Genomic DNA, 16,128 nt, shown 5'->3' with positions numbered 1-16,128 from the left:
CCCAAGTCAGACAACTATATCCTCCAAGACAGCACTATGCCCAAGTCCATGCTGATGAAAATTCATTTTCAGTTATAAAAGGGGTCATGTTTCTTTCTCATGTCCATAACTTATTCCAAAGATTGTTTCAATCACATAAAAATAGGAAATGTCCTGGGGACCAGCTTGGATTTTTTTATTCTTCCAGTGAAGAACTAGCAGACTGCTTCTAAGTGTAATTTAACTGAAAACACTACTTCAACTTCAAATTTATTTAATGATATGTACAGGAGTTAACAAATTACAATTAAAACGGAATCAGTTATGTTAATTCCACATAACTTAAAATCATGCAACACTGCATGGTAAAAACAACAGCTTCGTTCATATACAAAAAAGTATTTTTTGAGACTCGTGATAGTATATTGAAATTTTTGACATAAGCTTTCTGCAAAGAGCATTTTATAAAAATTTAAAGACCTGATTAATCAGTTAATGCATTATTAGGAAAGATAATAAACACATTAGTAAAGTGAGGTTACAAGCAATTAATTTTAAAATTACACAAGGTACAGGGTTGAATGTAGTCTCATGAAATAAATGTTTGGTTAAGAAAATAGTTCTGAAAAAGTTATCATACTGAAGCTATGTATTACTTTTGTCAAATCAGGTTATATAAATCAATAGTCAAGTTTATTCAGTTAAAGAAAATATGCCTATCCTTTCTTATACTCATAAATAAGTACTTATTATATAGTCTTTATATACAAGTGAAGAAAAGTTCAATGTAAAAAATATACTGCCAATCCACTTATTATGGTTGAAATAGCTTTTTATCTACACATTAAATTGCATTGATGAAAATATCCAATTTAAATCACATTCAACCAGCATAAATATTTAAGCTGAGTACTGTTGTAAACAATAGAGAAAAACAAATTCTTTTATTTCATCACTTGCGTAACACAATCTACTTCTCAGCTTAGAATGCTATAGAGAAGCCTAAGATTTAATTTAATCAATTCCAAAACCCACTAAACTTAGAGTAAACAAAGTGAATGTTTTTCAAAGTGCATAATTTCCAACTCATCCACTTGTAATATTTATCCAATTCCAGTTCATCAGCAAGAAAATAAAATGTACTTGGCTATAAAAATACTAAGGAATGTTATTGAAAAGGAAAGGCTATTTGGTAGAAGTAACTACAAAAATAATTAGTTTAAATCTTTGTAAAGCTTTAATGCAAGAACATCAGTACACTTTCTTTCCATAAACCTTAAAGCATGATCAACACCAAGATTTTAAATTTCCTCCTTTCAAGTACTTGAAAAAGGTCGCAACCAAGTGTCTCTTCAAAAATTAAGCAAGAAGAATGATCATGCAGGTGTTAATCTGCTAACATTTGGGGACACTGATATCTGTGTTGTGTTGTCATCTCTGGCTCCACTGGTACCAAGTACGGGCAAGGCATCACTCTGAAATGTAGAGGCAGGACAACTAGTCATGGCAACGTTCTCATCTTCACCGGTGTCTGAATCTGGTGTTGCAACTTCACTGTCCTGAAGCCCCAAGATCTCACAAACTGCTTGTGGCAATTCCTGAATGTGCAAAATCAAACACAAAACCATCATTCACTGTAGAGGAAAAGTAATCACAAAATAACATTTGGACTTAAGACTACACTGATTCCAGAATCTGAATAATTATTCTAACAGTGTAATTGTTACATATCTTCTCACAGCTTCCTTCTTCAGATGAAATTCTAACCAGTTTTTTCTTAAGTGGTTCCCTGATGTTCTATTCTCAATTAGTCACTCTCCACCCCATCCTACCACTCCCACAAAACACAAATGTTTTCTAATATTTTGAATTTGTTTCATTCTCCTTGTTACTATAGTATCTTAGATATCAACTGAAATCTTATTTACACTATCTTTCTCCCTTAATACCCAAGGTTCCTTAAAGAAAGAAGTGTCTCACTCACATATTTTGAACAGAACAGCTATCAAATAAATGCTGGTAGAAGTGAACCATAAGTATTTGGAACCGTGAACAAATGACACAAAGACCAAACAGGAACTCTCATAAAAATACGAAAGCCAAAACACATCAGAATAGAATGATTTAGTTCAAAGTCAGATCATATCAAATTTGCCTTGTTTTTAGAAATATCTGAGAGCTTCACTGATACAAATGTAAGGATATAGACTAAATACCACCCATTTAATTATTTCTGATTAGCATCTGTCTTTATTTGGGGATACCACATTTAATATGAGGTCCTAGTCTGTATTCACTAATTCTACTGGATAACACATCAGTACTTCAATTCTACAGCCCCCTTTAGTTGTTGCAGAAATGTTTTCATTATTTTTGCCATTTTGCTGTACGATGTTTCTTAGCTAGCGTAATTAATCAACTGTTTTCAATTAAGTGCTGTAACTCCATAATGGTAAACAAAATGCTAGCCAATGCTTGGTGTCTGCCTTCAACCTGCTAAAACTGCCTTTATCTTACATCTATAAAGAAAAATTTGTTCTTGACCACCAAAAACATACAAACAAAAAAATCTTACAATTATTTAAAACACTGTATACCTTGCATTTTACCATCTGTAGAGAAATTGCTTCTGCCTTGCATAGTACATCTTCCACATCAATTTTCATGGACAGTTCATTGATATGCTAAAATGAATCCATAAAATAAAATAATTGAAACTAAAAGCACTATTATATTCTATATAAACAATTTATTACCAGTTATATTTCACTACAGATAAAATCTGTAAAATAAAAATATTCACATACTACAAATATCCAAGAGATTCAATATATCTTTCAGTTTTAAAGTTAAAGAATAGCTAATAAGCTTATGGAACATTAAATCCAACAGTTGTCCCAAGTCTACCATCTCAAAGTTCTAAGCAAAAGACAATTATTTTTTTAAAAAACTAAACTACATACAAAAGCATTTGTTAAATTTATTTTTCTTCCAAATTAGCCAGGTTAAAATAACTGCCCAATATGTATTCAACAAACTGTCATTCTCAGAGAGTCAGTCCTAGTACTAAGTGTTATTGATATAATTTAAGTTTTAACTCAAGGGATTCAATAAAGCTCCAAGGAAATGTTTTGTGTATCAGTAGCACCAAACAGAAGAAAGAGCCAAAATATTAAAATCTAAATTGAAGGAATAACTACCTTAAGTATTTCATTAAAGCCATAATGCTTTTCCATTATTTGCTGCTTTTCTGATTCCAGAATAGCACAACAGAGAAGAAGATGGAAATTTTTACATGGCAGTTCGGTCCACATTACCTATAAAAAATAGAACTATTTAGTAAACTACTTCAATTCTAAGATATTTTCCTCCCAGAAACAACGCTGAACTCTAAATGACTTCTATGCAAAGCAGAAGGTGCCTAGATGGGGTAGGCCACTGTTTTTCTAGTTAGGAAGTGAGGAGTAGGGAAGTGAAATCTTAGCTTTACCTACATAATAACTAACATCAAGTTCAACACTTTGTGAATATGATGAATTCCAAATGGTGGCACTTTAAGTAACTACAATTAGCAAATCACCGAGCCTGACCTAAATGATAAATGTTATTAATTAAGAAGCTGTATCATAAGTAAGGTATAAAGGTTAGAGGCATTTTCAGTATTTCTCTGTGCCTTCAGTTTCTCACTTTTAAATCATCTTCTGTCTCAAAGGGGGGGGGGGGTCGCTATATCCTAGATGGTAAAATTCAGCTAAATAGTGCATGGAATCAAAACCACCCAGAGACAGCTGTACATTATATTACATAACACAGAATATCCATGACTGTGACAAAAACTGAATCAACTACCCAAAATTTATACCCAAATGTATAAAACATTTGGTCAATAGCTGCATGTACTAAACAGAGATAATGACCTCAAATTTAAGGCCTTAATTTCCTCCTGTTAACCTACATAATAATATCTTACCTGGAAAAATTAAAAGACACACATAAAGAATACCTGAAATGTTTTACTTCTTTTCAAGGTGAATAATTTTCAGAGTGAATCCAATTTTTGAAAGTTTAATTACAGTGCAATTAACCTCAAAGTTTTCATTAAAAGTTCAATTTATTTGGTAAGCAGATTGAGGATTATTCTAGCTATATAGTAATAATATTCTCAATTCATCTTTTAAAAAAGAAGTTGAGACATTTATTTAATCAAATCGATAAACTTTAAAATATGATTCCATACAGAAAACAAACTGGTGGTTGTCAAAGGGAGAAAGGGGATGGGTGGATGGGGAAAACAGGGGAAGGGGATTAAGAGGTACAAAATTCTGTTACAACAATAGGGTGTATATATATATATATATATATGTGTGTGTGTGTATATATATATATACACACATATACATATATATGTGCATATATGTATATATATATATAGTCAATAGTACTGTCATAAATTTGTATGGTGACAGATGGTAACTATATTTATCATGGAGAGCATTTTGTGATGTATGTAAATGCTGAATCGCTATGTTGTACACTAAACTAATATAATACTTTATGTCAACTATACTCCAATTTAAAAATAAAGAGGGGTGCCTGGGTGGCTCAGTCGGTTGAGTGTCTAACTCTTGATTTTGGCTCAGGTCATGATCCCAGGGTTGTGGGATCAAGCCCCACATTGGGCTCCAGGCTGAGTCTGGAGCCTGCTTGAGATTCTCTCTCAGTCTCCCCATCTGTCCCTCTCCCCTGCTCACACACAACTTCCCAAATAAAATTTTAAAAAAATTTTTTTTAATATTATTTTTGAGAGAGACAGAGACAGAGTGTGAGCAGGGGAGGAGCAGAGAGAAAGGGAGACAAAATCTGGAACAGGCTCCAGGCTCTGAGCAAGCTGTCAGCACAGAACCCAACACGGGCTCAAACACACAAACCACAAGATCATGACCTGAGCCGAAGTCGGACGCTTAACCAAATGAGCCACCCAGGTGCCCCTCAAATAAAATGTAAAACATAACCCCCCCCAAAACAAACCAAAAACCCACACAAAGAAACAAACAATAAATACATTTTTGAAAAGTACAATGTATTTACTGGAAAATTAGGATGTGATGATTGTGGTTTTTTGCTTACTATCAAACCATTAAGATTAAATTTCATGACAACCCTCAAAAAATAAATTTTCATTAAATTAAGTATGATTCCAGGTAAAGAACAGGTGAGTTTTACTTCTAATTTCAAACAAAGGAAGTTATCCTACACAAAGCAATGATCCTCTGTCAGCACATCACCTTCTCTAATGGTAGCTGACAGTACAGGAGCCAGTCTCCAGCTGTAAAAACCTCAGAGGGCACAGGAGTTCCACTATATAGAAGTCTATTTATTATCCAAATGAATTATTTCCCCCATTCCTTCCTTAGGAGAGTTTCTGTAATCCCTAATCTTTATGAAGATAAGGTAGCAATTAGTCATTACACCAATATTCTATTTTAAAAGCACACTGATCCATTAACACTGATCCATTAACAGTCAGTTCATTAACACTGACTGTCAGTGATTAAATGTGACCTTTCTTTCCTATCTTTGCTGTGCACATTCTAAAAAATAAAGACCTCTCACCTCTTCTTGAGGGCAATTTGGCAAAATCTATCAACAGCCTTAAAAACTGACTACTCTTTGATTCAGAGGTGTCTTGAAATTTACTCTAAGGACATATTCGGAGGTATCCATGAAAATTTGAATATTAAGATACTTGCCTTAGTGTTAAATATGATGTCACTGCAATGCTGTTGCACAAACAAGCAAAATATCTATCAGGTAGAAATTAAATGGTCGTTAACCATTCATCAGTTGATGGACATTTAGGCTCTTTCCATAATTTAGCTATTGTTGAGAGTGCTGCTATGAACATTGGGGTACAAGTGGCCCTATGCATCAGTACTCCTGTATCCCTTGGGTAAATTCCTAGCAGTGCTACTGCTGGGTCATAGGGTAGGTCTATTTTTAATTTTTTGAGGAAACTCCACACTGTTTTCCAGAGCGGCTGCACCAGTTTGCATTCCCACCAACAGTGCAAGAGGGTTCCCGTTTCTCCACATCCTCTCCAGCATCTACAGTCTCCTGTTTTGTTCATTTTAGCCACTCTGACTGGTGTGAGGTGATTATCGGAGTGTGGTTTTGATTTGCATTTCCCTGATGAGGAGCGACATTGAGCAATGAGAAAGAAGGAAATATGGCCTTTTGTAGCAACATGGATGGAACTGGAGAGTGTTATGCTAAGTGAAATAAGTCATACAGAGAAGGACAGATTCCATATGTTTTCACTCCAATGTGGATCCTGAGAAACTTAACACAAGACCATGGGGGAGGGGAAGAAAAAAAAACTGGTTAGAGAGGGAGGGAGCCAAAACATAAGAGACTCCTAAAAACTAAGAACAAACTGAGGGTTTATGGGGGGTGGGAGGGACAGGTGGGTGGGTGATAGGTATTGAGGGCACCTGTTGGGATGAGCACTGGGTGTTGTATGGAAACCAATTTGACAATAAATTTCATAATAAAAAAAAAAAAAACAATTTCAAATAAATGAAATAAAGAAATTAAATGGTCATAGATTCATGAGATGTTTATGATGTTTATTACATTATTAATATTTTTCTCTAACTTAAATTTCTTTTAAAAAGCCAAACACAAGTCAGCTCCCTCCCAATACTTCACACTACAAAGTGCTATCTCAACAGACTGGCCTGTCAAAACTTCCTTGAACTCTATACAAAAACCTATCCCAGAATGCATCAGAGTCTCACATAAAGTCAAGCCTCCCAAGGAAAGAACACAAATATAAATGGTCTAGAGAACTTGTTCTGGGAAACCTAGTGGCCCAGAAACTTCATGAGGATTGTGATTTATAGAAAAATGCTCCAAAGACCAGATATTCAATTTAAGATCATAAAATTTTAAGGAGAGACCACAAAAAACATATTTATACTATACTTATTACATACTTCCTTTAGAAATTTCAGTTAGACTATTATAATTCATTTATACTCTATAGAACAATAAAGTATTTTCCATAATAAATATTACATTTGTAAAATAATTTAAGAACTTACCTCCCATAATCGAAGAATATCTAGAAAACTAAATTCCCTTTTAAATCTGATTAAAAGCCATCTGAAGCAAAAATAAAGGTATCCAGAGTCCTGAGATTCTATACAGAAGAAAAAAAACATATATATGGCTTACTCTTATGTTAATTATCTCAGAATACAGTGACCTATTTCAAACTCAAATATTTCTACACAGCTTAAGCTATTAGAAGTCCTATAAATTTAATTGCCTTTACTAATTCAAAGAAACGATTATTCAAATTTGTTTAAAAGAAAACCATAAAATAGTAATAGTTCATTTTATGAATAAACTGTTTTAAGGCATAATTATAGAAAGATAGTTTGGTACCACACTTTGATTTCTCAGAGGAACTCAGGCAATAGTGACAGAGTATATGGGGCTTTCAGACAGTACTTTACACTTTTTCTCTCTGTATATTACCCTACAACTTGCTGGGTGTATAATTTGATTAACCAAACTTACCTAAGTAACTGCAAAATCCACTATCCAACAATCGAAGTAAGGTACTGAGTTGAATTAGTTGGGTCTTCATGCCTTGCATTTGTTCTTCAAAATTTTGATGCTTTAAAGGGAAATAAATGTTACCACATAAGTAATACTGAATACATATTTTATAGTACAAAATCACTGATAGATAAAGCAAGAGTCTAAGGACAAATGCTGGATTTATACCACACTGGTTATATTAAAAAAAAAATCACAACAAATTAAAAAGCTAAAGCAACATTAAAAAGGAGGGAAGAAAATCCTTGGAATCAAACTAAGGATTACTTGTTTTCCTCTATTCATTTGACTTAAAGAAGAACGCAGAGCTACAGATGGATACACTTATTTCTTACATCAAATAAGAAACTTGGTGAAAGAAATACACACTTGCGAAATAAACTTTTATCAAATCACTTCCACTGGTAAATATTTCTTCAAATTGCCATATAAAGTAAAATTAATTTTAGCTTTAACATATACTTCATTTTAAAGAATTATTTCTTAAATTTGATGACACTAGGGAATCTGTGAAGTCAAAATCATTTGCATGACAATTCCAAAATATTATATGCATTTTGCACTTTAAATTCTCCCCCAAGTATGAAGGGCTATATGAGGAGTGACACTGCAATAGAATGAATACAGGAGCAGGTAAGAAAATCCAGCTGTCTTCCATTAAAGTAGACACTGAAGAAAATGGAAAATGGAAAACAATCCCTTTTCTCAGTAAATTGTTTCCATTTGGAAAAGTTGCTTTTCATTAAAAAAAGGTTATAGGTGTTATGGTATAAAGGTTTGTTATTTTTAAATAATTAATAAATATTTATATATTTCTCAATATTAATTTTTCATATGATAAACATCAAGAGATATAACCTACATAAAGAAATGTTCAGAGTCCTCAATAATATTTAAGAGTGCGAAGGGGTCCTGAAATCACAAAGTTTAAGAACAGTTATGGTTTACTTTACATACTTTAAATAATCTGCAAAGTTGAGTAAACTCCCTACCCAAACTTTACCCAAGTGTTGGGAGGTGGATAATGAGACCAAAATAACAGGAAGGTTCCTTAGATCATTCTGATCCCTTTTATCTATGTGCCGCCAACTCCTCTACGGTAACCTACTGTCCTAATGCTTATAAAAACCCTAAGGACAACATCTCTTCCCTCACACTTCTTTTTTAGTTTTGGAGACACAGCATCACTCTTAGCTTAAAAAAAAAAAAAAATTAAGGCTACTGATTCTCAAAAAACTGATTTTTCTTTTATGCCTTAAGGAACTAGTTTACTAGATTGACACAAGCCTTTGGGATATCATTCCTTCACATTTACCACAGAGTGCTGTAAGCGAAAGGCAAAATTAACTCTCTGATTAACAGCATCATTTTTTATTATGACAGCCAAAGGCTAGAGTTGTTTTGGGAGTAACAACATGGCATACTCTGCTATAAAAAGAAGTGCTCCCAAAATGACAGAAGACAACTTTGGAAAAGTAGCTACTGCTGGAGAAGGGAAAATTAGATCAACAATGGATATACAAATGGCTTCAATTGCATCTGTAAATAAATATGCGTGCATATATACATACACATGTATATTCATATATATATATATGCTCATATATATTCGTGTATATGTATATATACACATGTGTGTATATATATGAGGAGGGAGGTGAGGAGAAGGAAGGGAGGAACTAAATTATACAGCAAAATGAATGGGTGGGTATAAGAAAGTTCATTAGATCATTTTGCTAATCTTTCTATAATATTTCTATAATAAATACAGTCAGTCTATGACTATCCCTACATTAGATGTGAGTAAATATAACAAGAGTAAATCTATGGACACCAGGTTCAGTCATCACAAAAGAAATAGAAACTTACATGAAATAAAGCTGTAAAACAAAAAGAAGGAGTCAAATAACAGTATGGGTTTAAGGACACCAAACCAACAGCAATGCAGTAAAAAATAATCATGCAGATTATTTTGATTGCAACATGTTACCCTTTTATTCAAATATGAAAAAAATGTTAGTAGACAATATATTAAGAGATTTTTTTTAGAATAAAGACTAGAAAAATCCCCAGACCATTCTCAATGGAAAAGGCAAACACAGAAACATTTACTATGAAAAAGAAGAATTTGAACCTTCATACACAAAAATGACAAATAGACCATAAAGTGTATATTACAGATGTTCATTTACATTTGAGACCTAAATACATGCACAAGTATGTATGTATGCATGCATGTATGTATATATATGGCATCATAAGTCCATTTTTTGCAGATGTCAATATTGGCTCAATTTTATGGAAACTATTACTGTAAAAATCAAAATGCAGTCAGTATGTTCATGTTAATTCTAAAGTGTCTAAACTAAGCACTGGGGAAATCTTCATGTGTTTATTCTACAAAAATCTGTTACACAAAAACCTCATGTTGGCATTAGGAAAATTCTGGAAGCATACCAGAGAACTAGTTAAACAAAGACATGAGCCTTTTATCAAGGAACATACTAGCTCTAGTTCAAAGAGGATAAACAACAAAAACACAAGAAAGGCAGACAACAGTTTTTATACAATTAGTATCAGTTGTACAGACCTTTATAACAAATGCCTCAGGTTTCTAGAGCACTTGGGAGTAATTGGAACTAAGAAGGCAGGTAAAATCAAATCAATCAAAAAGGTAAGGAAGACAAACTATGATATTAGCAGATTACTGCAATTAATAATCGTTCCAAATAATCCAAAACATTAATTCATGGTCATGACTATGCAGTTCGAAATACTTATTAACTTAATAGTAAAAGATATTTTTAAGTATCAAATCTTATAAAATATGTGTTTGGAAAAGTAGAAGAAGTGAAGATGAGTTGGAACCATGGATAAGAGACTTAAAGAAACAGGGAAAAGTGGGAAAAACTGGAAGGGCAAAGAAAAATTGGCAAGCTAATTCCCAAGAGAGGAAGAATAGACTAAGGAAAAAAGAGAAGGGTACTATTTCTAAATCCCACATTCGTATCCTAGAAACTGAGTTAAACCCTATGTTACAAGGAAACATTTTATATGATTATATATTCAATATCTTTATCCCCTTGCTAGCAAGCCATTTGAATACCCAACCTCAAGGTCCAGCGGCAAGTGTATTAGTTTTACTCTGAAACAGTACAGTGACTTATGTAGACAGGTCTTTGGATTTCATATGCCTTTATCTCCTCTTAGCCCTCTTCTATTTTTTTTTTCTTTCTAATAGATTACTTGAGAAGACTGTTCTATTCTATTTCCCTGTTAATACTCTGTGCTATTGTCCCAGAATTCTGTCTCCAAGATATATCAGTGACAATAGATAAAATGTTCTTTGTAATAATGTGTATATATAAACATAGTTCAACTCTAATAATCACATGCTTCTGAGAAAATAACAATGAATTACTAAGAAAGTGTCACCATTACAAATAGTTCAAACAGAGATCTAGAAGAAAAATCAGTTACTATAATGACAAAATCCAAAAATGTTCACAAAAAGTAAGGATATTACTTGGCATGACTAAGCTTTATCTCTGAAACAGATGATATGAAAGTTCAACTACTTCACAAGAACTGAATTCATCTACTTCATCAATATTCTATAATGACTCATAGCTCTTCTGCAGAACACAAGCATTTACTGATATTAAATCCTGATTACCCTTGTGCTACAGGCACTTACTATCTACTTCTTGTATTAAAAACAATGTCAGTATTTTGAAGTCCCTTGAAAAGGCTATTTAAAAAAGAAACAAACAGGGGTGCCTGGGTGGTTCAGTCAGTTGGTTAAGCGTCTGACTCCTGATTTTGGGTCAGGTCATGATCTCACTGTTTGTGGGTTTTTCTTTCGTGCACTGACAGTGCAGAGCCTGCTTGGGATTCTCTGTCTCTTGTCTCCCTCTCTCTGCCCCTCCCCCACTCTCCCTCAGTCTCTGAAAAATAAATAAACATTTTAAAACAAGAAAAAAGAAACAAACAACATAGAGCAATTTTTAAGTTCCACCATAACTGGCTAAAATATAAACATCAATCTTATGTAAGATTATAGAACTAAATTTTTCAAAATTAGTTTGATTAAAGGAAGGCGCCCCTGTTCTTACCATTTGGTCCATATAAGAAGCAAAGCACCAAAAGGCATCCACTTCATTTTCCATCACATATAAAAGAGGGGAAAGTAAGTCACTCATTCCCTGAACATACCCTAAGAATAGAAAAAACAAACAAAAAACAATCATGTCTCTGAAAACCTAAGCTTTATGTAATTCTTCTGTGCATATCATTACAATTTCATCTAAAATTTCATCTTTTCTTTGGTTTCAGAAACTGGTAGATATTGACGTCTACCGAGAAAAGAAAACAAACAAGGAGGAAGTCTAGCAATCAGGTAAGAAAGATGAGTTGTCATAGACTGAGATGCCAAGCAGATATATAGCTGCTATTTTATGTCTTCAGTGTGGTCATCACTATCAAGAGAGGGTAATATTATTAAAAATTAAGGGGGGCGCCTGGGTGACTCAGTCGGTTGTGCATCTGACTCTGGCTCAGGTCATGATCTCACGGTTCGTTAGTTCGAGCCCTGCACCAGGCTCTGTGCTGATGGCCTGGAGCCCGGAACCTGCTTCAGATTCTGTGTCTCCCTCTCTCTCTGCCCCTCTGCCGCTCACACTCTGACTCTCTCTCTCTCAAAAATAAACATTAAAAATTAATGTGCAAAATTACTATGATAAAACAGGAAAGGTGAGAAAAAACCCACAGGAACATCAAATGTAAGTGTATATATTCAAAGGACATTTGAGAAGGACCAGTCAGAAGTAAGGGGGAAAAAAAACAAATGAAAAAGGTGTTGTAAAAGTCAACGGGGGGAAACATTTCAGGGCCCAAGAGTCAACAGCCCCTAATGGCGATGAACAAGCCAAATAAAATAAGAACTTTTAAAAAGGGCCCAACTGCTTTAGCCACCAGATCACTGGTAATCTAAACCAAAAGAAGTACAAAATTATGTATTTCTTTTAAATAGCCCTATCTATGTTCTTCTTGCCTTTCTCTTCTTGTTATTCTATGCACAACCAATGCTAGCAACTGGGTGTAATCCAATCAATACTTTGTACCTGAAACTACCACTCTGACTACCTTTCTCTGGATGTTGTTATAATTCTCAGTCATGACAATTACAGCCCTTGATTAAAAAGAAAAACTGTAAAGTTAAACAATCAGGCCCCTCACTTTAAAAGTCTTGGTTTTGGGGGCGCCTGGGTGGCGCAGCCGGTTAAGCGTCCGACTTCAGCCAGGTCACGATCTCGCGGTCCGTGAGTTCGAGCCCCGCATCAGGCTCTGGGCTGATGGCTCAGAGCCTGTTTCCGATTCTGTGTCTCCCTCTCTCTCTGACCCTCCCCCATTCATGCTCTGTCTCTCTCTGTCCCAAAAAATAAATAAACGTTGAAAAAAAAATAAAAAATAAAAAAAATAAAAGTCTTGGTTTTGCTTCTCACCTCAACGTGTCAAGCTTACTTTTCAGTTCCACCTTATAAAACTCTCAATTTTCTTAACTGTTTTACAATTGATTTCAGATTTAAGACACATTCTTGAACCAACAAAGGGACAAAAGTTCATATGAAACCTTTTTACATACAGATTATCATTCAACTTTGGTAACTTTGGTACATCTGTTAAAGTTACTTAGAGATTTTTTTCTAATAGTAGCTTGAAGTCATGGAAAATATAGTCTTTCATGTGCAAGTCCAAAGCTTACATTCTTACCATTCACAAAAATCTATGTGCACTGAAGCCATTAAAAGTATATATTTTAAAAGGGAAGAGGGTATTTCTGCTAGAAATGATATACAATTCTACATCTCTCTTTCTTATTTTGGAATAAAACTTTAACAAAGGACTTCAGGAAGCATATAGGCCAGAGTCTCTTGAGAAAACTTCTGATCAGAGATATAACAGAGAGACAACTCAGATCACTTCGGGATCACCTTACTATTTCTATCTGCTCTGAGCCTTGCCCTATCATCTACTCCTATGTTCCTATCAACCTAGGTCTACATGATACCCTGTGGAAAAGTATGGCTCTACTCACATTAGCACGAAAGAACACTTGGGTTGCCATGGTGGGCATCCGATTACACTACCAGACAACAAAGTTACCAAAATATTTGGAGAAAAGTGCCAGGGAAATTGGCATATGGTATGATATCTAAATGTAAGTATTTCTACAAGTTTATCACAGGCTTTTTAAAAATCCTGCACCCTTGTGATGATTAGCTTTATCTCTCAACTTGGGTGGGCCTCAGGACACTCAGATGCCTGGTTAAACATTATTTCCGTGATCGTCCTGAAAGTGTTTCCAGAAAAGATTAGCATCTGAATTGGTGAACTGATGAAAACAGATGCCCACCCCCGCCCTGCCCCCCACTGTGGGCGGACACCATTCAGTCCATGGAGAGCCTGAGCAGAACAAAAAGATGGAGGAAGGTGGAATGTGCTCTCGCAGTAGCTACTTGAATTGGGACAGTGATCTTCTCCTGCCTTTTACAGCTCCTGGTTCTCATGCCTGCAGATCTGAACTGGCATCTGCACCACTGGCTCTCCTGCTCTCAGGCTTTCCCGGGTCTCCAGCTTGCAGACAGCAGACTGTGGGACTTCTCAGTCTCTAGAATCGTGTGAGCCTACACCTCAGAAGAAATCACCTCAGAAGAAATCTTTTTCTTTTCTTTCTCTCCCTCTTTCTCTCTCTGTATACATATGTTAAAATATACAAGAATATATATATAAACACAAAAAATACATAAACATACAGAATCTTAATGGTTCTGTTTCCCTGCAGAACCCTAATAAAAACACTTTTAAAAAAGAGTAAGTGGGTTAGAAGGAAGACTAAATTGTTATCATCAGAACTTCTCTAGATGGCACTGACACAGTGAAAGCAATGACCAACATAAAGGCTAAACCAGGGGTACCCGGGTGGCTCAGTTGGTTAAGCCTCTGATTTTGGCTCAGGTCGTGATCTCACGGTCTGTGGGTTCGAGCCCCACGTCAGGCTCTGTGCTGACCGCTCAGAGCCTGGAGCCTGCTTCTGATTCTTTGTCTCCCTCTCTCTCTGCCCCTCCCCAACTAGCGCTCTCTCTCTCTCTCTCTCTCTCAAAAGTAAATAAACATTTAAAAAAAAATTTTTTTAATGCTAAACCAATTAGAGTGTGAAAGAAATTTGATCTGAATTCAGCAAAGTGCAAAAGAGTACTTCATTGGGTCTGACGGTATACAGTCTATAATAAAAATATTTCAAAGTGTGCTATTCAAAAGATTTACCAAGTACCTCTCGTCTAGAAAAAAAAAGTGCTTTATTATAAAGTTATAATGAATGACAATTTCTAAGAAGTTTATTTAATCATTTAAGTCTTCAGCTTTCATATGAGATCACTACCATATTTCTTACACAAGTCTTAGCTGAAGCAAGTAGTCAAATTAATCTTCATACTCTAGTTGCTTTTAATCTATTTTATTTTATACATGATGTTCTTTGGGGTATGTCATGAGTTGCGGGGGTGGAATTAATGTACAAATTCCTTTTAATTAAAGAAAGATTAAAGCTGTTTAAATTAGCATTCAGTGACACTAAGATCCTGCAGTAGTGCTGACTGATGCACATCTTAATCAGCACTACTACAATTTCGCAAGTAGTTCTCTAAAATTATCTCCACAGCAAATTTCTTTCAGAGGGGGGTGGGCATGAGAAATGAACTCCTTATCCTAGCACACACTTTCTTACACTGCAAAGAAAAAAATCACCTACATATAGGTCAATTTCCAGGTTAACCGAACCTCAGCCCTTAGAGTATCAAATAAAAAATATTAGAGGTGGAAATCATTTTTTTTAGACACTCTCTGCCTTCTTACATATGGTATTTCAAATATAATTTAATGTTTTATTGGTTATTTAGGATCATCATCATGTACATACACCATTAAAAAAGATATCTCCCAAGAAACATCCTAAGTGTAGTGTCTTTGCACTAACGAAAAATTATTCTTCCTTGAGTTCTTCTGTCTGCTTTTGGTAATTTTTGTCTCCTTCCTCACTATTCATGACGTTGTATTCAATGTAAATATACCTATACCTCATCTGTATGGTCTATGAAGCCAAACAACTCAATATGACAGAATTACTTACAAGAGTAAATTTACAACAGCCCAGGTTACTTTGCCATGAGTAAAAGGCAAGAAATTTGGCCCACTGCTTTATGAAAACTACACTGACTTCTCACAAGGCCAGAGTTCTTAACAGGAACCTTGACTATGTTTCAGATAACTTAGGTACTTGCCCAGAAAGAACGAGGGATTAATAGAGACAAATGAAGACAGTAATTTATACAGTTAGCTGGACTACGCCCTGAAAAAACTGAGCATTCAGGAACTCCTACGAATATGCATGAATTCCTATCTCAAAATTATCATCTGACAGTAGAGGGCAATGCCTCCATTCCCTAAGACAATGGTCCTATTCCC

At 34.8% G+C, this 16,128-nt stretch overlaps 1 protein-coding gene across 3 annotated transcripts in view; it reads right to left on the bottom strand.

Moving 5' to 3' along the window:
- Positions 1-236: 236 nt before the first annotated feature.
- The window catches only part of TBC1D15 (TBC1 domain family member 15), a 76,420-nt gene continuing 60,528 nt past the window's right edge, over positions 237-16,128 (bottom strand). For all 3 annotated transcript variants that reach the window (XM_043565044.1, XM_043565045.1, XM_043565046.1), the window contains 6 exons: positions 11,721-11,821; positions 7,564-7,663; positions 7,083-7,180; positions 3,180-3,296; positions 2,577-2,663; positions 237-1,577 (listed from right to left, as the gene is read on the bottom strand). In XM_043565044.1, the coding sequence (XP_043420979.1) occupies positions 1,356-1,577; positions 2,577-2,663; positions 3,180-3,296; positions 7,083-7,180; positions 7,564-7,663; positions 11,721-11,821 (725 nt within the window). In that variant the 3' untranslated portion in view covers positions 237-1,355. The remainder of the gene's footprint in view (positions 1,578-2,576; positions 2,664-3,179; positions 3,297-7,082; positions 7,181-7,563; positions 7,664-11,720; positions 11,822-16,128) is intronic.

Source organism: Prionailurus bengalensis, chromosome B4 (assembly GCF_016509475.1).
Source record: "Prionailurus bengalensis isolate Pbe53 chromosome B4, Fcat_Pben_1.1_paternal_pri, whole genome shotgun sequence".
NCBI classification, from domain to species: Eukaryota; Metazoa; Chordata; class Mammalia; order Carnivora; family Felidae; genus Prionailurus; species Prionailurus bengalensis.
This window is presented reverse-complemented; position numbering and strand designations above follow the sequence as displayed.